Source organism: Pan troglodytes, chromosome 7 (genome assembly GCF_028858775.2).
Source record: "Pan troglodytes isolate AG18354 chromosome 7, NHGRI_mPanTro3-v2.0_pri, whole genome shotgun sequence".
Classification (NCBI taxonomy): domain Eukaryota; kingdom Metazoa; phylum Chordata; class Mammalia; order Primates; family Hominidae; genus Pan; species Pan troglodytes.
Window position 1 is genome coordinate 149,955,008 of NC_072405.2, and position 26,571 is coordinate 149,981,578.

Sequence of the window (26,571 nt, forward strand, 5' to 3'; positions counted from 1 at the left end):
AAAATCTCCAGAAGGCAGTCATCATTCCACCCATTTTACATATGGAAACACTAGGCTCCAAGCTATGTCCATTCATGGTCACACAATGAGAAAGAGGCAGGGAGGGAACCATCAGGCTGTGCTCCTCTCCCGAGCACACCGCCCACCGAAGTTCACCAAGTGAAGAAACAGCAGAGTGGCCATGAAAGACACCGGCAGACGGAGTAACCTGGGCCAAGGTGTGAGACAGGAGGCAGGGACCATGTCAAAGGCACCAGCAGCCAGTGCTCAGAGCCCCACGCCCAGAGCTCCAGGGGAAGGAGCGAGAAGCTGGGAGAGCAGGGCGGAGCCAGGTGGGTGAGGTCCACACATCTCCTTACTTTGAACTTGACCCGGCAGACTTCCTAGTGCCCCTGAGTGCTTGGGAGCTGGAACAAGGGTCGCTGGCTTTAGGAGGTCACCCTGTGCTGAGGGGCTGCAGGTGGCACAGCAGCACAGCGGGCAGCAAGCTGGCTGCTCCCTCTGCCATAAGGAACAAGAGTCTCCGAGGCCTCTGGGGCCAGCTCCCTGGGGAGGCTGGCAGTGGCCAATCTCACATCATGGTGTGGGGCTCCGGGCAACCTGTAGTGGACACCTGGCCTCAGCACCCTACTTGGAAAGAAGACGTCAGTGCGTGGACACTGCTATTTAACCAACCGGCATCTTATGTGGCCTGGACAGTCACAGCCATGCCTGGAGCTCAGGGAGACACCAGGAAAGATGGCCCAGACCCAGGTGGGGCACAAAGGGTTACCTTCCTGTGGCCCAGCCCATGGAAGCTTCCGGTGGCACCACGGGAACCAGACCAGGCCCTGCAGGTACCCTGGGATTTGGAGGAAGAACGGCAAGTTCAGCAGGCACCTCGGGCTGAGTGGGGAGCACAAGGGGTGCAGGGAGAAGAACGGCAAGTTCAGCAGGCACCTCGGGCTGAGTGGGGAGCACGAGGGGTGCAGGGAGAAGCCCGGCTCCACAAGAAGCCCTCCGAATGGGACCACCCACCTCTTCTCACAAACATCTGCCATTCAGATTCGTGGGCTGCTGTTTTTCAAGGATTTGCTTTTCTGAAAGACCTAGGGAATATTCTAGAACAGTTAAATATAGCTCTTGTGAAAGCTGTCCCATTTCCATGCCTATGTTCATTCAACAAACATTCTCGGAGGGCCTGCTTAGTGCCAGACACGGGCGGGTGGGGGCCTCAGCCCCTGGGAGATGAAGAAGAGAGTCCCTGCTGAGAGGTGCTGGGGGCAAGGGATAAAGACTGGCTTGGAAAGAGCTGAGCACGACACAGGGTGGCAGGTGCTGAACTGGCGGGAGCCCTGGAACTTCAGGGACACATAGGAGAGACATCTCACCTGCCTGGGAAGGCTGCACAGAGGAGACATCTTCAGTGGCTAGGGATGCCCCACTCTAGCCTGGGACTCAGTCTGCATGGGACAGGGGTGGAAAGAGGTACGGGGTGGAGACAGGGACAGGGCTGAGGGGTAATCAAGAGCTTACATTTCAAGGGCCATGGTAAGCAATGCATTGCAGGCTGTGGGCCACAGGGAGCCATGGATGGCTTGTGAGCAGGGCAGTGACTCGATCTCCTGTGGCTAGCTTGATGCACATAAGCACAGGCCCTGGGCCATCTCAGAAATGCATGCAGCTTGGAGAAGGCCGAGTAGGTGACGTTGCCGTAGTGCAGTGTTGCATAATGCCTGGTGACCCCCCCACACCCGCCCTTTAAAAACAAATGCTTAGGTCATCCCCAGAGGAAGCCAAAAATTAGAGAGGGCTCCTCTGTGTGCCCAGAATGGATCTAGACTGAGCTGGAAAACAAAACTCAAAGGAAAAAAACCAGAGCATTTCCAATGTCCAGGCCTCCTGGGACTGGGGTGGTAAGGGACTTCAACCAGAGGCAGTAGGGGCCAGGGAAGAGGGCATCTACAATTCTCTTCTAAATTTTAAAAGCAAGATCCCAGCTTACAGCAAATGTCCACCTGATAGGAAGAAGGAAAAGGGTCACAGCACTGACACCCTGCCTGTACAGGAAGATTCTGGTCCCAGAACGAAAGGCTCAAGGAGATAAGAGCAATGACCCACCAGCTCCAGATTTCTCCCCTGCCAGACGAGGGTGAAGAGCAGGTGCCCTGGAAGCCAGGCAGAGAAGGAAGCAGCCAGAGAGAAGAGCACCCGCCCCGCCCCTGCTGGCAGCTTCCTCCTTCTCCCTCCCTCCTCCCCTCTGCTGTTCTCACTCTGAGGTGCTCTCCTGCCAAAAGCATTCCCCATTTCAGCTCCATCTCCTCCTCTTCTGATTCTTTTATAGGGGACTCTTGGGACATCCCCAGATGCCAAATGAAGCAGCTGGTGGCCTCTGTCTTCAGCAGCAGGTCTGAGGGTTTCCATCACCAGCCACTAGACTTCAAAGCCAACCTTGTCCATGGGCTCACTCACGCATGGGGAGACTAAAGCCCAGACGGGGAAGCCAGGTCTGCCCGAGGGGTTGGAGTTGACCACGGGTTACCAGGTCACATCCAGGACACGTGGTAGCTGAACACAGCTGAGGGGTCAGAGGGCTGTCCCTGTCACAGGAGGTGTGTGAGCAGAGTGTGAAGGGCCACTGAACAGGCCACCAGAAGGTCCATCACTTTCCAGGAGACCAGACTGGATGTCCCCTAAGTATTAAGGCAGGCATGAGATGGGAAATGCAGCCACACCTCCTTCTCCCAGTCATCTGCCAATGATGGGTCTAAGTGTGGCCATGTGGCCCACCCTCGGCCTATGGGGCACAGGTGGAAATTGCTGAGTGGGGCTTCCTGGAAAGTTTGTTAGAAGGACAATCTCAACTGGCATAATCCTTCTGACCTTTGCCCCCTCCTTCTTCCTGCCTGGAACAGAGATGTGATAAACCCAAGTACAAATGCCAATACACTAAGGAAGACAAAGCCAAAAAGTCAAAGAAGCCCAGGTCCCAGGTGGTCCTGGACAGTGTACCCCAGAGACCACACCATCACTCACTGGACATCCCACCCAGACATGCCCTGAGAACTCCATGGCCCTGGTTGTTTCCAAGTCAGCCACATTTCATTGTAGTCCTCTTTGGTGTTCCTCACACTAACACATTACTTGGTGAACCCTCAGTGAAGGCATGAGAGTACATTCTTTTGTGCAATTTAGCACCATACATTTCTGATAGCAGTTATAACATTTGACTTATTTTCTTTCTGTCTTTTCTCCTTGGAAGCCACAAGTAAATGTGAACCTGTATCACAGCCAATATGAAGGTCAGTATACACCCATATTTTGTGACTAACTTTATACCTTATTTTTATGTCTTTTGTTATAAGGCATGTCAAAAACTTTCCTAGAAGAAAAAGAGTGAAAATAAGCTAAAAATATGAACATATACATAACAAATGCTAATTTTAAAAAAGCAGGTACATCAATAAGATCAGGGGAAAAAGAAGGCAAAAGGATCAAACAGAATTTTAAAAAGCTTGTTTTACATAGGCAAGCTTATCTCTGCCAAGAAGAAATAACAACAAACATAAACCTTTATGCATCCAACCACATAGCTTCAAAAAACATAAAACTAAAATTGTCAGAAATACAAGGAAAAACTGACAAGCTACAGTGACCAAGCACTGGTAGAGACACTAAGGGATCTCCCTCAGAAATTAAGTAGACCTGATAATAATTACAGTCAGATTATAAAGCAAGAGACACACATCAAAATGCCTATAGAGTGAGGCAGCTGAAGCAAATGAGTGAGATGACCTGAAATGATGATGCTAAGAACTATGGTGAACTAGACAGAGCACATGCTCCATTTAAGGCATAAAAGTTAATAAAATAATGATAATTTAAACACTACATGTACTAAACCCAACATGTGTGCAAGCTGATTGAGCCAGGAATCACCAGTTTTCAGACTTTGAAAAGGATTTGAGTAACATAACAAATAAGTTTGATTTAATAGGTTTGTGTAGAACTTTATACACAAAAAAGAAATAAATGCTCTTTTCAAATGTTCATGGAACTCAACAAGAATTAATCATTGCACTACCAAGAAAAAGTCCTGTAAATTTTAAAATACAGAAATGATGCATTATAAGTATGCCTTACAGATAGTGAACACTTGAAACACATTAGCTATTTTTTTTATTTATTTTTATTTTTTATCATTATACTTTAAGTTCTAGGGTACATGTGCGCAACATGCAGGTTTGTTACATAGGTATACATGTGCCATGTTGGTTTGCTGCACCCATCAACTCGTCGTTTACATTAGGTATTTCTCCTAACGCTATCTCTCCCACAGCCCCCAACGCCTCAACAGGCCCCAGTGTGTAATGTTCCCTTCCCTGTGTCCATGTGTTCTCATTGTTCAACTCCCACCTATGAGTGAGAACATGCGGTGTTTGGTTTTCTGTCCTTGTGATAGTTTGCTGAGAATGATGGTTTCCATCTTCATCCATGTCCCTGCAAAGGACATGAACTCATAGTTTTTTATGGCTGCATAGTATTCCATGGTGTGTATGTGCCACATATTCGTTATCTATTCTATTATTGATGGATGTTTGGGTTGGTTCCAAGTCTTTGCTATTGTGAATAGTGCCACAATAAACATACATGTGCATGTGTCTTTACAGTAGCATGATTTATAATCCTTTGGGTATATACCCAGTAATGGCATTGCTGGGTCAAATGGTATTTCTAGTTCTAGATCCTTGAGGGATCGCCATACTGTCTTCTACAATGGTTGAACTCATTTACACTCCCACCAACAGTATGAAAGTGTTCCTATTTCTCCACATCCTCTCCAGCATCTGTTGTTTCCTGACTTTTTAATGATCACCATTCTAACTGGCGTGAGATGGTATCTCATCGTGGTTTTGATTTGCATTTCTCTGATGACCAGTGTTGATGAGAAAACTGGCTAGCCATATGTAGAAAGCTGAAACTGGATCCCTTCCTTACACCTTATACAAAAATTAACTCAAGATGGATTAAAGACTTAAATGTAAGACCTAACACCATAAAAACCCTAGAAGAAAACCTAGGCAATACCATTCAGGACATAGGCATGGGCAAAGATTTCATGATAAAACACCAAAAGCAATGAAAACAAAAGCCAAAATAGACAAATGGGATCTAACTAAACTAAAGAGCTTCTGCACAGCAAAAGAAACTATCATCAGATCGAACAGGCAACCTACAGAATGGGAGAAAATTTTTGCAATCTATCCATCTGACAAAGGGCTAATATCCAGAATCTACAAAGAACTTAAACAAATTTACAAGAAAAAAACAAACAAACCCATCAAAAAGTGGGCAAAGGATATGAACAGACACTTCTCGAAAGAAGACATTTATGCAGCCAACAGACATATGAAAAAATGCACATTAGCAATTTTAAATGTGCAAAATGCAAGAACTAACTTAATCTTCTCAACAACCTTGAGGTCGATTATTGTTGTTGTTATCATCCTCATTTCATATATTGCAAAAGCCAAGGCACAGAGAGACTGAAATGCATGTCCATGTAATTACACTACAATTAGTAAATGACCAAGACAGAATAACACACAAGCAGTCTGGCTCCAAAACTCATTCTCCTACCTAATCATTTTGCTGACAAAAGTGTGTGTATGTGCATGAGTGTTTTGTGTATAACTTTAAAACACACGCTTCAAATAACCCTTGGATTAAAGAAAAAAATAAACTCACTTGCAAATTATTTACAAACAAATGATAATGAGACACCTATGGGATGCAGCCAAAGGGGCACACAGAGGAAAACATATAGCCTTTAGTGAATTTATTTGTAAAAAGAGAAAGCCTAGTAACTGTCAGTGCATGAAGGGAGGAAAAAAATAAATAAACCTAAAGAATGCAAAGTAAGTGTTTAATAACAATAAAAGCAAAAAATCAATAAAATTGATAACCTCCTATAAGAACACCAAGAGATGGTCCTTTTAAAAGATTACTAAATGTTGACAACTAATTCCAAATATTTTCAAAGAATGTAAGAGCCAAAGAAAACACATGTGCATGCCAGAGCCTGCAACAGAGCCAAATATTTCATCCTCTTCTATGCAGCAACCTGCTGCTAGCTGTCACCTCTTAGACATGGGGCTAAGGGGCTGGACCATGACAGAAGGCTTCTACTTCTATGCTACATTTTGTTTGGTTTTTCTTAAGTTTTCACCATGTAGATTTTCATACATACATATATATGTATACATATATATATTCATACATATATATGTATACATATATATTCATACATATATACATATATATTCATACATATATATGTATACATATATATTCATACATATATATGTATACATATATATTCATACATATATACATATATATTCATACATATATATGTATAAATATATATTCATACATATATACATATATATTCATACATATATATGTATAAATATATATTCATACATATATACATATATATTCATACATATATATGTATAAATATATATTCATATATTCATATATACATGTATACATACATATTCATATATATGTGTATACATATATATTCATATATGTGTACACATATATTCATATATGTGTACACATATATATTCATATATATGTACACATATATATTCATATATATGTGTACACATATATATTCATATATATGTACACATATATATTCATATATATGTACACATATATATTCATATATATGTACACATATATATTCATATATATGTACACATATATATTCATATATGTGTATATATGAATATATGTGTATACATATATATGCATATATGTGTATACATATATATGAATATATATGTATACATATATATTCATATATATATGTATACATATATACATAGACACACACACCAAGGTAGAGAAAAATATAATTAACCCCCAGATATGAATACTCAAGCTTCAGCAATTAACAACTCAAGGCCAATCTTGTTTTATCTAAACCCCCATCCACTTCTCCATGTGATTCAGGTTATTTTAAAGAAAATCCCAGACATTTCATTTATACATGCATCATTACCTCTTAAAGATAAGTGTTCATTTATTATATATAGTCATAATAATAATTTCATTTATACATGCATCATTATCTCTTAAAGATAAGTACTCATTCATTATATATAGTCATAATAATAATCACACCAAATACCTAACATTAATGTGTGTGTGTGTTTAAATTACAGAGGTTTTACATGTTATCAGTTTTTAAATCCAATTAAGAAAAAGTTTAAAAGCACAGTAGACTTTGTATAACTCAAAACATGCTAAAGGAGATAGGATCACCCATACCCTACAAATAAGGATGCTGATGATGAGAGCAAAATAATGGTTTACTTGCTGTACCCCAGCTAATAAAAGGTAGATGAGGGGTTGAGCTCAGGTCCCTTCATGACTGTCTTAATCCGTTCTCACACTGCTATAAAGAAATACCCGAGACAGAGCACTTTAAAGAAAACAGGTTAAATTTACTCACAGTTCCCACATGGCTGGAGAGGCCTCAGAAAACTTACAATCGTGGTGGAAAGGGAAGCAGGCAACTTCTTCACAAGGTGGCAGACAAGAGTGAGTGCAAGAACGAGGAAGTGCCACACTTTAAAACCATCAGCTCTAGAGAGAATTCATTCACTATCTCAAGAACAGCATGGGACTGCCCACATGATCCGATCACTTCCCTCCCTTGACACATGGGGATTACAGGTCTCTCCCTCAACACGTGGGGATTACAACTTGAGATGAAATTTGGGTGGGGACACAGAGCCAAACCATATCAATGACCGATCCTGGGTTGGGTCCACTCGACCATGGCAGGCTTTCAGCCTAGCAGATGGTCAGATTTTGATAGGTAACAATAGATTAATTAACATGTTTGGACAACAAAGTCTTCTTGACCATAGTAAGATAAACTCAGATTCATACATTTGATATGGCAGAAAAGCAACATGAGCTGAGTGACTTCTATGTGATGGGCCCTGAACTAGGTGCTTTCATCTCCCTGATCTCGCTTAATCCTCACAGCAGTCCTAGCAGGTTACTGTGGGCTGAATCATGTCCCCTCACCCCAAATTCATATGTTGATATCCTATCCCCCAGGACCTCTGGATGTAACTGTTTTTGGAAAAAAATAAGGTAAAATGAGGCCCTTCGTGTGAGCCCTAATCCAATATAACTGGTGTCCTTATAAGGAGAGGAGATTAGGACCACAGACATGCACGGAGGGATGGCTGTATGAAGACCGAGGGAGATGATCATCCACAAGCCAAAAAGAAAGGCTTCCGAAGAAATCAACCTGCTGACACCTTGATCTTGGACTTCAGGCATGAAGAGCTGTGAGAAAAAAATATTTTCTGCTGCTTAAGTCACCCTGTCTTACTTTGTAATGGCAGCCCCAGCAAACTGAAACGAATCCAAAGGTAGACTGTGGACTATCTGTTTTACAGATGAGAAAACAGCAAATCATCTGAGAGCTATGCAATGGGCAGGATTTGAACCCACTTGGAAACCAAAGCTATGCTCTCCACTATACCAGGAAGGAAATCATGGTGAGGAGTAGGTGGCAGGATGGACTTGGCAAGAGGCATGGTCAGATGGCAGGCTGAGATGCTGTACCATTGCTTTGGGCTCATTGTGGGCAGGATATATTTCCCACCTTTTGACTTTGGCCTTGGTCACATGACTTGCTTTGGCCAATGGTATGTGGGAGAAGTGACAGCATCATTGCAGTGTCTTGGCAAAAGAGTCATCACTTGCATTTGCTGCTCTCCTGTGCCTTTGCCATCATTTTTTTTTTTTTTTTGAGACGGAGTCTCACTCTGTTGCCCAAGCTGGAGTGCAGTAGCGTGATCTCGACTCACTGCAAGCTCTGCCTCCCAGGTTCACGCCATTCTCCTGCCTCAGCCTCCCGAATAGCTGGGACTACAGGCGCCCGCCACCATGCCCGGCTAATTTTTTGTATTTTTAATAGAGAAGGGGTTTCACCATGTTAGCCAGGATGGTCTCGATCTCCTGACCTCGTGATCCACCCGTTTCAGCTCCCAAAGTGCTGGGATTACAGGCGTGAGCCACCACGCCCGGCCACCTTTGCCATCATTGAGCGAAAAACATGCAATGACTTGAAGCAGAGCTTCCCCCATCAGCCTGCAGACCAGTAATGGGTAAAAGCTGCCCAGCTGAGCCTCAGACTGTGAACAGTAATAGATGGTGGTTGTTTTCAGCCTCTGTGTTTGTGGATGATTTGTTACATACACATCACTAGCTAACTGATAAAGGTGAAAAGACACTGTATGTAACAACATAGTTAGCACAGACTCTGAAGTCAGACTTCCCGGGCATAACTCCTTTCTGCCACTTATTAGCTACATGACCCTAGGCAAGTTGCTTAGTCTCTCTGATCTTCTAGATCCTCATCTGTAAAACGGGGATACATGAAAATATCTATCTCATAGGATTGTTGAGAGGATGGAATTAATTGAGATAGTGACTGTAAAAAAACAGAATCCCATGGGCATGCCATAAACAATAGCTCTTTGGTTGTGGTAAGAGAATTGAGGTCACACTTATCCTGGGGAGCTCTGGTCAGGAGAACTAAGACAAACCAATGAGGGTCATTTTGGCCTTTTATTTTAAAACTGATGATGCTACTTCTACCTTTCCCTATGAGTGAGGCAGTTAACTCCCTGTCACTGGAAGGTTCAGTGATGCTGCCATCCTGAGAGGGTGGGACCAGATGCTTCTGAGTTCTCTTGATTGTCAGGTGATAATCACTGAGGCTGATCCTTCCTGTATCCAAGCTCTTAATTCCAGGCAGAGGGACAGTGTCTGGGACTGCACCCTGGACAGGCTGTGGGTGTAATGGAGACCACATCAAACTTGAGGAGAGATTTGGGTTCAAGTCCTAAGCTCCACTTCATGACCTTGGGCAAGTCACCAGATCTCTCAGAGCCTCATCAGCATAACCAGGTAACCATTGGCCCTATTTCATAGTCTTGTTAATGGATGAAAGATGGTTTACAATCTGTCTTGTAAACTAGATTGCACCCAGGTCAAGCAATTATCCATAGTGACATCATTCCTGGCACACTGATGAAAAGGCATCCACCTCTGAAATTCTGTCTTCCACCAGCCCAGGGTGGGCTTATGTGGCAAGCATGCTACCACTGCCTGACCCATACCCATGTCAGACATGACTAATCAATCACACACGGCACCCTTCCCCACTGAGACTGCTTCGTGGTACAATGCTCCAGTGACCAGAGCCAGTCGGCTGGGTCAGACTGACAAGGCAAACTGTCCCCATCCCTGGAGCTGAAATGGGTCTACAGGCTCCCTTCCCCTCCCCCTCCTCATTTCATGCGTCCACAAGTGTCCTGCAGATCCCCCTGGACTGGCTGTGTCTGGGGTGAGCAAGGATTTCACTGTGGATACCAGCTTTCCAACTCCACATGAGCTTGTCCCAGCTGCCTTTCCAAGGCCACCTGAAGACCACTAGGAAAACACCCTGAAATAGTAAGAACATCAAAAACTTTTTCAACATTGCCGAGGGCTGCTGAAGTTGCAGTGAAGCCAGAAGACCCACCCCTGCTTGTACAGTTGTTGATGGGAACAACATAGTAACACAACTGAGTGCTGTGCCCCCTGACCTGCTGATCCCACTACAGCCAGCAAACCCTTAAAGGAGGATCTCACAGAATCCACACACACAGAGATGTCCAACACAGCATTATCTATAGTTAGCCTAAAGAAAGGAAAAGTACATTAAATCATTATAAATAGAGGCATGGTTCAATAATTAAGTGTCCATTCGTTCAGTGGATATATAGCCATTAAAATCATTTCCCTTCAGTCTGTGGAAACTCAAGGTAATGTGTGATGTAAACTTAAAGAGAAAAGGGGCTCTGAAATGCTATGCATATCGCCACAGACCCCGTGGGCACCTCCCAATACCTGACTCCACCCACTGCTCACCAGCCACACCCCAGCTTGCTTTGAGAAGCAGCACGCCCCATTTTCCAGGTTCCCTTGCAGCTAGAGTTGGTCATAAGACATAGTCCTGGCTGATGAGATATAAGTAGAAGCTGTTGGGTGGGTCATCCAGGAAGGTTCTTTAGAAAGAAGCAGGCTCAGCTGGCACACGCCTTTGACTTGTGTTCTTCCTCTTCTTCCCGCTGGGAGAGATGCTGGAGAGGATGTTGGAGGTGGAGCAGCCACCATGGAACCATGAGACACCAGCCAGAGGACAAATGCCAAGCTAAGATGACTGAGCAGAAAGCTGGAAAGAACCTGCTCTCTCAAGGCATTGTGGAGCCACCTGTCAGCCCGTCTGCCTGCCCCACACTTCGCAACCAAGAAAGACAAAACGGCTGTTTGCTCAAGTCCTTGTTACCTAGCTTTTCTGCTAGAGGCTCCTGAACACGATCCCTAAATAATCCACTCTGATGAAATGATAAAGTCAGCAAGCACATTTGGGCAATGACAAGAAGGTGAACATGGAATGCTGAAGCCATTCTTGGATGTGATCATGGGGTCTCAGGAGAGTCGTGGGGAATTTCCTCCCTTTCACGAAACACTCTGCCGTTGCTTGCCAACTTTCCCTTTCCCATAGTATGAGAGCTATTTGGGGAATCAACACACACTGGCTTCCCCCTCACTAGTGTTTGGATACCTATGGCCTGAACATTGTCCCAAACAGACACCAGACCAATTTCCCCAACTGCCAGAGCTCCTCAGCACTTGGGTGCTGTCAAAGAAGTTCTCTCTGGGAAACTGCACAGGGAGAGCCTCTCATCATGACCAGACTCACTGGGGAACGTTCTCCCACACCCCGTGGCATCCCTGGGCTGGGCCCTTCCCTGCAGCCCAGATAAGCTCAGCCTAGGTCCACCCGGCATCAGCGGCAATCAGCTCCCACCCACGTCCAACTGAATGCCCACGCCCTGGCACCCACGAGTGGCCTGGCACTGCCTGTTTCTAGACCACATGGGACCATGCACCCAAGCTTCCCTGACACAAAATGCTGCCTAGAGCTTCTGCTTCAAATGTGGAAACCAAGTGTCCACCCCACAGTTCTCAATACCACCCAGCTCACCCTGCCCACCTGAGCAGCTCACCCTGCTCACCTGAGAGGCTCACCTCAGGCCCACCTGAGAGATTCACCCCAACCTCACCTGAGTTTTCACCCCAGCCCCACCTGACAAGCTCATCCCAGAGGTATGCCCACCTTCCACACCTCTGACAAACACCACATGTGCACTGTGTGCCTGTCAGCTGCAGGTAAAGGCCTCTCACCTTCCTGAGTGGGCTGCACCTCACATGTCTGACAGGGCCAGTGACAGCCAAAGTCCATTTCACAAGTAGGCATCTCTTCCTGCCAGATGCCCTGCAGACTCACAGAGGCCTGGCGCCAGCAGCTGGCCTTGGGGACCAAGATCACACATCTAAGCCTCAGGAGTGAGAAGCTCCCCACTCAGCAGGACGGATCCCTAACCTGTCGTCTTCCATTAAAAGCAACAGCTTGAGTTCAAAAGGCTGCAGCCTGTCCTGCACCTACCCAGTGGTCCCAAGGCACAACCAAGCAGAAAGATGTCACCCCAAACTGCTCAGCTCTCAGCTGCTCCTGCTCTCGGGGAGCCAGGAGTACCAGCCAGTGTCCAGCCAGCCTTCCCTGAGCACCTGCTATGGGCCTGGCCAGGTGCAAGGGAGCCTGAGACCAGCAGCCCCTAGGGAATACTGATGTCTACTCAGAAAACTGAGTAGCACAGTGGGCTGGGGAGCAAAGAAACAAGTCCTTTGCTCAAGAGGATAAAGGACAATTGGGGAAAAGAGGAAGGCAGAGCCAGACTCAGAGCAGAAGGTGTGGGAACAGGGCCTGAGCGGGGCTGGAGGATGAAAAGGGCTGCAAGCTGAGGACCTAGGTCTGACTCTGCAGGGGATGGGGAGCTGCTGGGGTCTGGGGCAGGGGGAAGATGGCAGCCATGGGCTTTTAAAGGTCACTGCAGTGGTGGAGTGGAAGGTGGTGTCCCAGGAAGCCATAGTATCCCAACAGAACTGACTTGGGGAAATCTTACTCCTTGAATGAGCCAGGGCTTGTATTCCAGTCCATAGCAATCCAACACAGAGACACCTTGAATGCAGCCTGTGGCCCCCAAAGCCCCCGGCTTGACACCATCCCAACCCCCATCCATTGGATGGCAGGAGCTTTTCCATCTCTGAGGAGCATTTCTCAGTCAGGGCGGCCTCAGGTGCCCCCTTGCTAAGATTGGGGCCATGAGATTAGATCAGGGGTTCGGCGGCAGCAGAAAGGGGGTGGTGGGGAAGTGGCAAGGGGAAGCTGAAAGTGAATTTGCCAAGAGTGGACAGAGCACAACCAGACCCAGGTGACTGTCCCCTAATGGGCACGCCCAAATGACCACCATCACAACAAAGCTGCCACTCACCAGCTGCCTCCTGGGTGGAGGAGGCGAGGAAACCTTTCACACACATTTCCTCCCATCCTTACAAGGACACAAATTCTGAGCTCTAAGTCTCCGTTTCATAGATGAGGGAGCCCAGGCTTAAGGGGTGTGCCTGGGATTGGGCCTCCGGGATGGGGCATGAGCCAGATGTGAGCCACCCTGCAGGGCGCTGGCATCCCAGGTCTGCCTGCTTCCCAGCTGTGTGCCTTCATAAGAGAGGCCACAGAGGAGCCCCTGAAATCCTGCCCAGGCGACAGGTGGCATCATGGCCCATTCATTGGATGGCTGGCCATGGGTAGGGTAGGGACCTGCCCCCCACTCTCCAGATGCCTGGCCCAGCATCCCTCTTGTCACACCAACATTCCACCCATCACCTGCCACCCCAAACTTCAGCCCACCCTCCTCTACTCCGGCCCCCTCCCTCCACCCCATTGCCACCTACTGGTTCCTCCCAGGGCTCAAGTTCTGATAAGGATGAGGATGGCTCAGGGCAGGTCCACCCCACTCACCTAGCACCACCTTCGAGCAGCCACTCCCCGGCCAGGCTCTTCCATCACTCAGGGCCGGTTGACCCCAAGACCCCAGGCAAGGGCATGGTTGGGCTGAGGCCAGCAAACTGTGAGCTGGAGGGACTTTCAGGCCCAGTGGCTGACATCTGCCCACAGTGTCCCGACAAGCCAGGCCAACACACTCACAGATGCACCTGAATTTTCTCATCTTCCCTGCCATGAATTTTTCCATCAACCACCCCTTCCTTTCTTGGTCCCTAGCACATAATTCTACTTTGTGTTCAGGTATCAATGCCAGGGTTTGTATTTGGGACCATACCAATGCAAGACAGGGACACTTTTGCTTAGTAGCACAAAATGGAAGTACATGTGCTCAAAACAAGTTAATGCAGGAAGGGGCTACCCAGAAAAGCTAGTGCACCAACTGAGGACATTAACAGAAGTATATTGTGTAGACAAGGGGAGGTGATGGTCAGCTCTCCCTGAATGCTCAGACTGGACTGGGAAAGCACATACAGGCTAAAATTGCTCAGAGGAGAGGAACTGGCTACAAAGGGCATTATTGGAAGAAACTCAGGAGCCCAGGGCTATCCCCAAATCCCTACAGGCTGTTACAGAACAGGAGGGAGGCCAAGCTCCACTCAGCCCTCCCTTTGGAGGATCATAAGCTACACGGTGAGTGCCCTGACCTAAAAAGGGAGAGCTTTCTACAGGTGGAGGTCCCCAGGTGGGGATGGGCAGGAAAAGAGACCCTCAAAACAAAAATCCCTTGAGGAAAGGGACCTCAGACTCCAGGCTCCTTCAGGCTGGCCATAGCAGGGTGCTCCACCTGGAGGTGGGAAGGACCCTCCTCCAATTCTCAGGCCCCAGAATTTCTCTGCCCATGGGACTCTCTCAAGAATGCCCACTGCCTTTCCTTTATCAGCCCAGCCTACCTGGGCTGGTTGCCTCCTAGTTCCTGGGGCTCTACTGAGAACAAGCATTGCATCTCTTTCTCCATGTTTCCCTCATCCTCTAGGAGGCTGGTGTATACACAGCCCAGAGCTGCTTGCTACAGTCTGAGTCAGAGGGGCCAACCCTCTGGGGCCAGCTCCCTGGGCCACTGTAGCATACTGTCCCCACTCCAGGCTCAACTTCACATCTGTGAGCTGAAATCCCTCTCATCTTCCAGGTCTAAGCCCCCCACGTTCCAGTTTCTAAATGTACATCTGCTGGGTCCTCCTCAGGTGACTACTATAGAGACAAGCAGCCCCTTGAAGAGAAGCCACCCCAACCCCCATGCACACACCGCTCCTCACCAGATCAGAACCCCACAAGAGATAATCTCAACATTCGTCTAAACACGTCCACTACCACTTCATTATGTGTTACATAATGAGCTCTTTACCACTGGAGGCATTCAAGAGATGACTAGCTTCGGGGGTTCTGGGGTGCTAGTAATGTTCTGTCTCTTGTTAAGAGTGCTGGTTACATGGACATGATTTCCTTATGAGAATTCACTGAGCAATACATTTGTGAAATGTACACTTTTCTATAAGAACGTTATACTTAAATAAAAATGCTTAAAAATCAGAAGTGATTGGGATTGGCTCACCATTTGCAGGAAGGAGATGGGGCTAGAACATCTTGGAGATCCTTCATGGAGGCCATTGAGGCATTAACACTGAGGCTCTAATGAGGGTACTGTGCCTGCTCACCACCGTGTGCCTCCCACCAGCACAGGGCTCCCACCCAGCACATGGAAAGGCAGAGGCAGAAATCCGTCCAATAAGCAAGTGAGTTGAGGACCCACTGAGTACACAGAGGAGGGAGGGAAGAAGGGAGGGAGTACACAGAAGGATGGATGGGTGGATAAATGGATGGATGGATGGATGGGTGAGTGGGTGGGTGAATAGATGAGTGGGTGGGTGGATGGATGGATGGATGGATGGATGGATGGATGGATGAGTGGGTAAATGGATATAAATGGGTAAGTGGGTTGGTGGGTGGATGGGTGGATGGATAGATGGATGAGTGGGTGGGTGGGTAGGTAGATGGGTAGATGGATGGATGGGTGGATGAATAGATGGATGGATGAGTGGGTGGATGGATAGATGGATGAAGAAGTGGGTGGGTGGATGAATAGGTGGATGGATGGGTGGGTGGGTAGGTGGATGAATGGGTGGATGGGTGGACGGATGGATGATGGATAGGTAGACGGGTGAAGGGATGCATGGTGAATGAATGGATTGATGGATGGGTGGACGGGTGGGTGAACAGATGGATGGTGGATGGTTGGGTAGGTGGATGGATAAATAGTGGATGAATGGTGAATGAATGTATGGGTAGATGGGTGGATGGACAGATGGATGGTGGATGGGTGGATGAGTGGGTAGATGGGTGTATGGATGGGTGAGTGGGTAGGTGGGTAGATGGGTGAATGGTGGATGGATGGATAGGTAGATGAGTGGTGGATGGGTGGGTGGATGGATGGATGGTGGGTGGATGAATGGTGAATGGGTGAGTGGATGGTTGGATGGATGGATGGATGGTTGGATGGATGGATAGATGGATAAGTGGGTGGATGGGAGGATGGATGGGGATAGACAGAGGGATGGATGTGTAGATGGGTGGATTGATGCGTGGCAGATGCATGGTGGATACCTGGGTGGGTGGGTGGATGGATGTGTGAATAAGCAGGTGCATGGAGGACTAAGTGAGTACATTGTGAATGGAGAGATGGAGGTGTGAATAACCGCTGCATGGAGGAAGAGGTGTATACTGAGGCCTGTTTCACCTACTGCTCTGACCTCATTAGACTCCACTGATGAAAGTGACCCAGGAAAGAGTAGGTGAGGGCAATGGGTATCTCCAACTCCTGGGTCTCACCTGATTCCCACCCCTCCTCAGAGCACCATGCTGGGTGTCTCCGCATTCCGAGGTGTCTCTTTGATGTACCCCAGAATCAGAAGAAACCCCACTTCTGCCCCATTTCTTTGCTGTGTCCATGACATCTACAAAGAGGCAGTGCTTCCTAGAGGGCCCAGAGCAAAGCGAGCCCAGGTCCGAGAAGGGTGTGGGGAAGAGGAGCTGCCCACAGGCATCTCCTGGCTCCCCAGCATGGCCAGCTACCCTGCTGGACATTACCAAGGAGGCCCCACTCCTCTGGGCCCACCCCATGGCGCCCTGGTATGCCCTTCATCTGGGTCTGCTGGGCAGTTCTACTGAAGGGTGGAGCTAAAGGGAGAAGGAAAAACACGACAGACTACTCCAGGAGCCCAGCCCTGGTCCCAGGGAAAACACCACAGTTAGAGCCTTCAATAAGGAGATCCCAACTGCATGACAGAGTTCAAGGCCCTCTGCCTTGGTGTGTGTGGCCTTATCTGCGTCAGTTTCCTCATCTGTAAAGTGGGGGAGGTGAGTGCATGCGTGTGGAGGCTCCGTGCTCCTCTGGCACCAGCCTGTGGGGTCTGCTTGGTGCTGTATTCTGCAGCCCTTCCAAGAGGCCCACTCTGGCCCAGGAATTGTGCTGGCCCTGCAGGTGCATGGGAAAACACACACAGGTAGGGCCTGGAGCGGAAAACATAGTATTTATTAAAGAAAAAGGCTGGGACTGAGGCACGCAGTGAGAGGAAAGGCTGGGAAGACTTCTTGGAGGACAAGCCCCTGTAAGACAGGTTAAAAGAGCCAACCAAGGAACATACCCCCTGCATGTGCTAAGCAGGGTGGCAGGGAAGGGGTTCAAGCAGCCGCTGGGCTTAGCTGCCCCTGGACTGCACCCTGGACTGCACCCTGGACTGCAACCAACTGTTTGGGTTTCCAGCTCCCTCCTCCTCACTCAAGGCCAGGCCTTATCTTGTCATCTAGACTGTCCCCAGAGCCTCAGAGCCTTGGAGCAGCACAGACCTGGCAGGGCCAGGTGCTCACCCAGAGTGTGAACCACGTACCAAAAACTGCACCAAGAGTGCCAGGAAAAAAAATGGAAAATGCTGTCTGTTTCACAAAAAGTCTGTTTAAGGTGCCGTTTATGAATGAGAAAAGGAAGCTATCTCAAGGCACTCTGTTTTCCAGCAGGTACAGGCCTGGGAGCAAGGCACCTCCAGGGACCCCAAAGCTGTTTCTCAGAGTGTACCCTGCCCCCAGCCAGTCAGCTCAATCCCCACAGCAACCACTCCTAGCTTCAGCTGGGCCCCGAGGTTCTGGGGAAATACTGCCCCTGATGTACGGCTCCCGCTCCTGCAAACTGTAGCAAGAAAAGGAAAAACCCACCTCTCCTTCCCTACCTAAGCCCGATTTCAAATTGTCCTCTACACTCTGCAGATGAGATCTGATTTCTAAGATCTGATGGTTTCTTCTTTTTTAATGATCCTGAAGGTGATAACAGCTCAGGTCACAGATGTTAGATTGGAGAAAGAAGTGTCATGGAGACTCTAACTCTGTTGGATCGTGGGGAGAGGCTAAAGCGCCTGCTGTAGGAAGGTCACATGTGTGTTCCAGGGGTCCCTTACACACCATTTGGCCCCAAGCAGGCCAAATCCAAATAAAACTCCTCCACCCCTGTCCAGACCCTGGCCCAGCACTCCTGACTTTCACCACTTCCACCAACAGGTGGTGGGGCGGGGGTTGGGGGGAAACTCACACTGAACCCCTAATCAAAAGGAAACTACAGGGTACCTACGAGGGTCTCCCATGCAAAGGTCTAGCACTTCACAAGTTTAGAACTAAACATAATCTCCGCAGAAATAGCTACAAGTGGCACAGACATCAAAGGAAGCAAATGGGGAGGAATGGAAACAGAGCCTGATAAATGATGTAACTGAATTTGCCCTTTGCGGGGCCCAGCTGGACTCCCGTTCTTCCCTGATTATGGCAATGGTCACTGTGCCCCGGGATCCCCAGAGAGCTGGGGTGAGACTCAGGGTAATATCCCTCCAAAGCCTTTTAGGAAGGCTCGGCCACAGATTCAACGCAAAGTGGTAATTACATACGTTTTAAAAATCCATTTCACAGGGCAAGCTAATAGCTGCATCTGAGAAGAAGCCTTCATTCGTGGCCGCCCAGCACCAGCGGCTCCTGTCCCAGCCTTGGAGACTTGGGCAAAAAGTTAAAGCATGCTCAAGAAATAGCTCAAGGTTAGATTAAAAATCAAAACGCCCATGAAGATTAACCTGACTCATTAATATCACTGCCCAATAGGAGACAAATCCTTGGAGGGCAAGGCTTGGGGCCGGGTTTTGTTCTAGGCCTAGGAGCACCTTAATTTGCATTTATATTAAAAAAAGAAAAAAAACAAACAGAATTAACTGGAAAGGTGCTTTGTTTCCTGTAAATTTGAACTCTTGTGCTAAACAGCTTCTTAGGGCAGAGAGCGGAGGCTCGATCAGGCTTCGTCCAAGAGCGTGGATTCCGTTCCTACTAAGTGCCGGCCACACTGTGCCTGGCAGCTGCAGCCCGCGGGATCTCACCTGGACCTTAAAAGTCAGCCTGTCAGGTAGTTATTGTGAGACATCTCTTCTACAGGTGGGGAAACTGAGGTCAGGAGTTGGGAAATGACCTCTCTCTGGTCTTTACACTATGGCCGAATTCAGATTCCAAGCCAGGTCTGTGGGTTCCAAGTTGAACGTCTTTCCACAACAGGACAGCTGTGTTAGTGTTAGAGCTGTCTTTTATTCACATACACACACACACACACACACACACACACACACACATACACACACATTTTTTTCCCAACCTTTCTTTCCAGAAAATCAGTGGAAAGCCCAAAGAAGGAAGCGAGGAAAATCAGCGAATTCCTCAGATGGCCTCTGGTCCCTTATTCATACAAGTCCCACAGCCCCTGAGGCGAAGCCGACACCCTCCATTTAGCTACACTTCCCTTGACAGCTTCTCTTTGGAGTTTTAACCGTTACAGGCATACACCCAGAGCTACCAATCAGAATCAATCATGGAAACACACCTCAATAAAAACTTCATCAGTCTCAACAATGTATTTCTTAAGGAAAACTGGCATATTTCAGGGTTTGCTTTTAACACCAATCCTCTCCTCGATGTTGCAGCTCAACTCTCGGGATCAGCCAAGCATTTTATGTGCCTGTTTTACTACTGGAAGCCAGCATGCTAGCCAAATTCACCTGCCTTCCATCTTCAACCCTAAAGGCATGTTTAAGGGCCTTGGGGCTTTCTCCTTTCCCCAGGGGTGGCCAGTTTCAGAGGCAAATTTCTTACTCTCCAGCTCTCCAGCAAACAGGCCCCTGTCTCCCAGAATCACTGCCCTGTGCATCTGCGTGCCACTGCCACAGTTTAAAGCCAGAGATAATGGCAATGACTGGCCCTCTCAGAAGCTGGAAACACAGTGTGGGAAGGGAAGGAGTCATCTGTGTTTGGGGTGCTGGGCAAAGGGCGTGGGGCAAGCAAGAGCCAAGCTGATTATGTAGATAACAGAAGGACAATTTCCTTCACAAACAGAAAAACCTGCACCAATGAATTAAACATTTAAAACAAGATGACTCTCTAAAAAGTATTTTCAACCAAGAAGGAAAGACAGGCCGTCCTGTGCTGGCGCTTCCTGTTGCATATGGCACTGAGAAATCCTTTTTTTTTCAGTATGCAGAGATTTCCAGACAAAGAAAAATATCAAGAGGGAAATTAGAGAAGGAGGTCCAGAGAAGCGAGACAGGAGGAGCTGGGAAGAAGGGAGGGGGGAAGGAGGAGGTCCCTGCCCAGGGCACAGGGGTGTGAAGCCCTGAGGGGTGCAGGAAACAGACCACCCCCACTAACACACTGGCCTTGGCAAGTCCAAGGAGATGGCCCTAGAGAGGCAGCCTGCCTCACTGGGGCAAGTGAACCACAGAGACACCACCCTGCCTCCTGCCATGCAGGGTATCCACCGCGTCCACCCGGATGAAGGGACCTGCCCCAGCTCCCACAGGTCTCCAAGTATAACGTCTGGGAGTCCTCCCAGCCCCCAGCCTTAGAGGGGACACTGCCCTCGGGACCGACCAGAGACCCTGCTCTGTGAATAGCGCCCTTGGCAGTGGGGCTGGCGGGCATCCCTGCAGTTTACCAGCTGGACCCCCTCTCGTGACTGGGGCTCAAGTTCCCTGGTTTCTGGGCAACGTCTAGACTGGCCTTTCCCAGTGTCACAGCCTAGGGAGTGGGCAGGTTCTGCCCTGCCCCCACTCTCCACCTCTACTGAGAGCAATTGAGGGGCTGCCACCCCCAACGCCAGCACCAGAGAGCAAACTCTCTCCTCCCAGGGGCCTGGGAAGTCCAAGCTCCAGAACTGGAACTCAGGGGAAAAAAGGAGCCGGGTGGGGGGAAGAGAGATGAAATCTGAGCTCAGAGAAGCCTGGAGCGGGGCCCAGGGGCTACGGAGGGTCAGTGCCTCTCACGCCCCAGGCGCACTCCCCTGCCACCTGAGTCCCTCTAGGAGCCATGGGTGCCAGGCCAGCCCTCTCCAACTCCCAGAGAGGTAGTAAGTGTAAGGCTCAGAGCCCCGCGCAGCCCAGCCCGCGCCGGGGCGGTGGGTGGGTGGGTGTCTGCTATGGGATTATTCTTAGCGCTCCACTCTCTTCGCAAAAGTGGCGCCTCCGCCCTCCCGGCTCAGGCACACTCGCTCGGGGCTCGCACGCCCGGCCCAGACACCAGCGCGGTGGAGAGCACCGGGTGGGGTCCCCGAAGGGTGAGGCTCGGAGGCGCCGCGGAGGTGGGGGCTCCCTAGAGAGGAGGGGGCGCTGCGGGAAGGCCCCCAAGGGAGGCTGCGTTTAACCCTCGACGCCCTGCACCCAGCCCGGCGCGGCGCGCTCAGCCGCCTCGCCGGACTCCTCCCGGGGCGCGGGAGCCCGGCGGCGCGCCCAGCCCTTACCTATGGTGGTGATGACCGTGATCGCAAAGTAGAAGGAGCCGGCGAATTTCCACTGGACGCCGGCGCGGTGCGGTTCCGACTGCAGGATCACCAGCTCCAGCTGCCGGTAGTCCTCGCTGCTGATGTTGTACTTCCCCTTGATCCGGATCTCCTCGGCTTTGAGTTTCTCCTCCTCGCGCATCTCGTGGTCCGACTCGAGGGCGTCGAACACGGCGGCGCCCACCAGCAGGTAGGTGAAGGTGCAGACGATGAGGGACAGAGTCCGCACGTTCTGCCTCTTCATGGCCGCCAGCAAGGAGCCGGCGCGGGGGGCATGTCCCGCAGGCTCACAGCCGCGCGCGTCCCACTGCAGCGCCCGGCGGCCGCCGCCGCCTCCTCCTCCGCCGCCGCCGCCGCCGCCTCCAAGTTGTAAGCGGCGGCGGCAGCAGCAGCAGCAGCAGCGGGGAGGCGGGGGGCGGGGAGGCTGGGGGGGGCCCCCTCCGCTGGGGCCGCCACAGCCACCGCCACCGCGAGGCGGCTGGCGGGGCAGGGGCGGCGCGGGCCCGGGCTCAGCCGAGAAGGCGGACAGGCACAGGAGGCTGCTCGAGCGCCGGGGCCAGGCGTCCGGGAACCCCGACACCCTGCGCCAGACCCGGCCGAAGCAGCCCGCCCCACTGCGCAGGGCCATGCAGGGCGGCCCCGCTGGGTACCGCGCGGGCCTCGCTGCCCTCCGCACCCCGCCCCCCGCTCCCGCGGGAAACGCAGGGACGGGAACCGGAGCCAGAAAGCGGCCGGAGGGCGGCCGCGGGGCCCGGTACCCCTGTGGGTCCAGCTCGCGGGTGGCGGTGCCCAGCAAGGAGCCTGCAGGTCCGCGCGCCCCGCGGAACCTGCTTCCCCTTTTACCCCTCCTCGCCCCCTCTCGGTGGTGGGGAGGAAAAGTTTGCGAAGTGGCGGTGTCTCTGGAGTCCCCTGCAAGCGGGGAGGGGGCCGAGCAGGTGCAGCGGGAGGGGCAGCCCGCTCCCCAAAGGTCCGCGCGCCCAGCGCCCACCCGGGCGCGCGGGTGCGCAGCGGGGTCCCCGCCGGGCGTCGGCCGGTGCGCGAAGTTTGCTCGGCTCAACCCCCAAGGCGCGGGAGCGGGGCGCGGCCCCAGGACGGCAGGGACCGCGATGGAGCGGCTTCGGGGGCGGCCGGGGGACGGCGCGGTAGCGGTCGGCCAGCCCGCTCCTCCGGGGGCGGCGGGCGCGGCGGCGGCGGCGGGAGGGGTCCCGCGGGCCTCGCGGAGCAGCGGGGCGGACGCGGGCGCATGAGCCGCGCGGGGGTCGGGGCCCTTCGGCGTCCGGGCGTCCCGGGAGGCGGCCGCCGCGCTGGTCTGCCCCGGGCGCTACGTGCGTGCGCGCCGTTGGGAGCCCGAATGTGTGTGTGCGCGTGTGTATGTGCGTGTGTGTGTGTGTGTGTGTGCGCTTGGCAGCCCCGCTCCGGCGGGAGGGCCTCGGGGAGCGGGGGCCGGGCTACGCCGAGGCCGGGCCTCCCTCCCTCCCTCCCTCCCGCAGCCTCCAGGGCGCGCCACCTCCCGCCTGGTCCCCAGCCAGCTGGCGAGGCTGCTGTGGCAGCTCCCGCTGCAGACCCAGCGCGGCGCAGGGCGCACGCGGAGGGAGCCCGGGAGGGGCAGCCTGAGCCGCCAGGGAGGGGGCGGGGGCGGAGCCGCCGGCGGGTTTTGGCGGGGGATGGGAGGATAAACGAGGCTTCTTGGGTCCTTCTAGCCCCGCTCCCCAAGAGCGCAAGCAGCCCTGGCGGGTGGAGAGTTTGAGGGACTCGGGGTTGGGGGAGGAAAACGGGATTCAGCCAGAGATGGCAGGCTGACAGCTTCAGGCAGATTGGGCAGAGAGTGGGGAGCAGAAGGGGAGGGGGCCATGGGCACACAGGAGAGCGGCAGCAGCGGTTCACGAAGTCTTCCCCACCCCCCCCCCACCCCCCACCTAGCCACCCGGCGCGGGAGCGTGTCATTGGCCAGGGACATGGCCTCATGGAGTGGTGGGGTCCCGAGGGCTGCCTCGGCCCCCTCGCCTCCCAGCGGCACAGCCCGCTTGGGCCAGCACCTGCAGACCCGAGTCGTTTCCCTGGAGAGCGCTAAGGACAGCATGGGCCGCCACTTTTGGAGTCAGGACAGCGGGGAAAGACATCGCAATCCCCCGACCCAGTAACCTCTCTGTTGCTTTACTGAAGGAAAAAAAAAAAAATATATATATATATATATATATATACACACACACACACACACACACATATATATATATATATATATATATATATAATCACTCTTTGATATATATAATCACTCTTTGGTTCCCCACAGCTGGGCGCAAGGTGCGCCGTGGATGCAGCCCTGAGCCACGCGGTAGCCCCCTCGAGACCACCTGGGGTAGGAACACGAGGCTCGGGCTGGGGCGCACCTATTCCCTGCTTCCAGATGAGCCCTCTCCAGGCTTTATCTCCTTCCCATTTCGGCCTCCTTTACCTCCTCCCCCTCCCCGCCCTCTCCCTTTAGGCTATCGAGGGGCTTTTCCTTGACCTTCGGCTTCCTGAATCCCGCCTGGAGCCCTGGAGCTCCAAAAGGACAGACCCAAGCCTCAGAGACCCCTGGGCTCCTCTTCCTCTCCTGACCCCAGCCAAGGAAGGGATGGAGATGGGAAAGAGTTGCCTGGCGGCAGGCTAGCAGCTGGCCAAGGGGTGGCTGGGGAATCAGACCTAACCCTCGGGCAGCTCGCGGGCTCCAGGAGACCAGTCCCTTCTGTGGGTCGCCCCCTGGAGCGGTGCTCGGGCTCCCTGGCCTCAGGGACCCCGGGCCCAGAGGGTCTGGGACCCCAGTGCTTCACCGAGGCCTCCCAGCTGGGACGCTCTGCACCCCACTTTCAGGGATCACGGGTGCCCACCAGGGAAGGGGAGCCCGCGCTGTGGGCTACGTCTGAGCCGTCAGGTCCTCGCTGGGTCTGCGGGCGCCCTGGGGCGAGGGAGCGGGGAGCCCCACCCCGAGCAGGCACTCTCCCCGGATTCATTTTGGAAACCAAGGCCCCCGCGCTCGGCAAGTGAGCCTGGCTGCCGGGTGAGTCACCGCGAGCGGGCGACAAGGATTCCCAGCAGCTGGTAATTAATTGCGCCGTGGCTCAGCCCACGACGGAACCCCAGTCAGGCCTCCCGCCGCCCTGGCAGCGGCGCCACCCCTGAGTCACAGCCGTCGGGCCTCCGCGCGGTCCGGAAGCCGCCTGCCCGCCTCGGCGCCACCAGGGGGCACTGGACTCCGACCCACGGGGCGGCCGCGCAGCCGGCCTGGCTGCGGGGAAGTCCAGGCTGTCCCCGCGGCAGCGCGGGCGGGGGAGGGGCGCGCCGGCAGACGCCGCGCTCTGCAGAGCCACTTCGATTTGGTTTACGGAACTCCATTTGCATACAGCCTTTCAGGAAAGCGCAACCGCTGTATGCGTACTGGAAGGACCTCGGAGATGAATTACTCCAAACCCCTTGTTTTACAGATGGGAAAACTTCCAGCAAGACAGGATCACGTGCCCAGGATCCCACAGTGATTCCGATGTGGAGCCAGCCCTGGAAGCCTCTCCGTGGCTTCTGTCTAGCGCTCCTTCAAGGACCCCCGCTGCTTTCTGGCCCCAAGCTTAGAGTGCCTTGAGTGGCCACCTACCAGCCCCCAGACCCTGGTTCTTCCTCTCTTCCACCCGTGGGAATAGACCCGTGGACTCAGGACCTCCCAGGCAGTGTCTGAGCCGTGGAAGCAGAGGGTTCCTCGTCCGCCGGTCCACACCCCACATGTGCCACTTTCCAAGGCGCTGGACCTGCGGGTGGAATGGGAGCTCCTGGGAGCAAAGCCTGGGGCTCAATCGAGCATCCTCCCTACATCCCCAGCATCCATCCCGGATGGTGTGTGCCACACAGCAGCCCAGAGAGTCCGGCTGGGGGCAGCGCCTCTGCGTGCCTGCCTCCCTGGCAGCCCCGGTGGGTCTGGGTGTCCCAACTCTAGCCCTACCTCGAGAAGCATGTGGAACTGAGGTGTGGCCAATCAGAGTCCAGAATTCCCCAGAGCCACGGTGATTGGCTGGATTTGGACGTGTGAAGACCCACCTCAACCAATCAGAGCCCTCCTCTGGGTAGGGCTGTCAGCAGATAGGTGACCTGAGGAGGGAGGCGGGTCCTTCCTGACTCTTTGAGAACCCCTATGCAGGCACGTGGCGCACACGCGAGCCACCCAACTGGGGTGAGCAAGTGCATTGTCTTGTGGGCTTAAGCCACAGTCAGTTGGTCCCAAGCCTGTCCGGTGCTCCTGGTGCCCATGCACTGTGTTCACAGCCTGTCTGCGTCCTCCAGCAGCCCCAACATGGGCCTCCCTTGGACCTCAGTTTCTGTAAAAACAGATGTACCTTATTAGCTAATAAAGAACATCATGGTTTTATAACTCTATTTGCTTGCTGCCTACTTGTTTGCTTCGTTCTTTACACACAGTGGGTGTGCCTGCAGCCCCTGTTCTTACCCAGAGAGGCCCGGCAGTTTATCCTGGTCCCACAGTGAGTAATGGAGGACCCAATTCCCAGGCCAGTACTTCTTCCATATGACCGCAGTGTGTCTGGGCCAGGGTGGGCTGTCTGCTGCTCCACAACATCCTGATTCCTTGGTATGTTCAACGCTTTGTCACATTAATGCCCACATCTTTGAAAATAGGCAGGGGTGCACACTCATCATACCCATTTTACAG

At 51.8% G+C, this 26,571-nt stretch overlaps 1 protein-coding gene and 1 long non-coding RNA gene across 3 annotated transcripts in view; one reads left to right on the forward strand and one right to left on the reverse strand.

Annotated features, from left to right (window-relative positions):
* Positions 1-22,254, reverse strand: part of KCNK9 (potassium two pore domain channel subfamily K member 9) — a 105,314-nt gene extending 83,060 nt beyond the window's left edge. For both annotated transcript variants that reach the window (XM_519977.9, XM_009455979.5), the window contains exon 1: positions 21,840-22,254. In XM_519977.9, coding sequence (XP_519977.2) covers positions 21,840-22,122 — 283 coding nt within the window. In that variant the 5' untranslated portion in view covers positions 22,123-22,254. The remainder of the gene's footprint in view (positions 1-21,839) is intronic.
* LOC134810926 (uncharacterized) lies at positions 21,982-26,279 on the forward strand. Its single transcript, XR_010159690.1, has 2 exons — positions 21,982-22,068; positions 25,343-26,279. It is a non-coding gene; the product is annotated as an uncharacterized LOC134810926 (long non-coding RNA).
* The last annotated feature ends 292 nt before the right edge of the window (positions 26,280-26,571 follow it).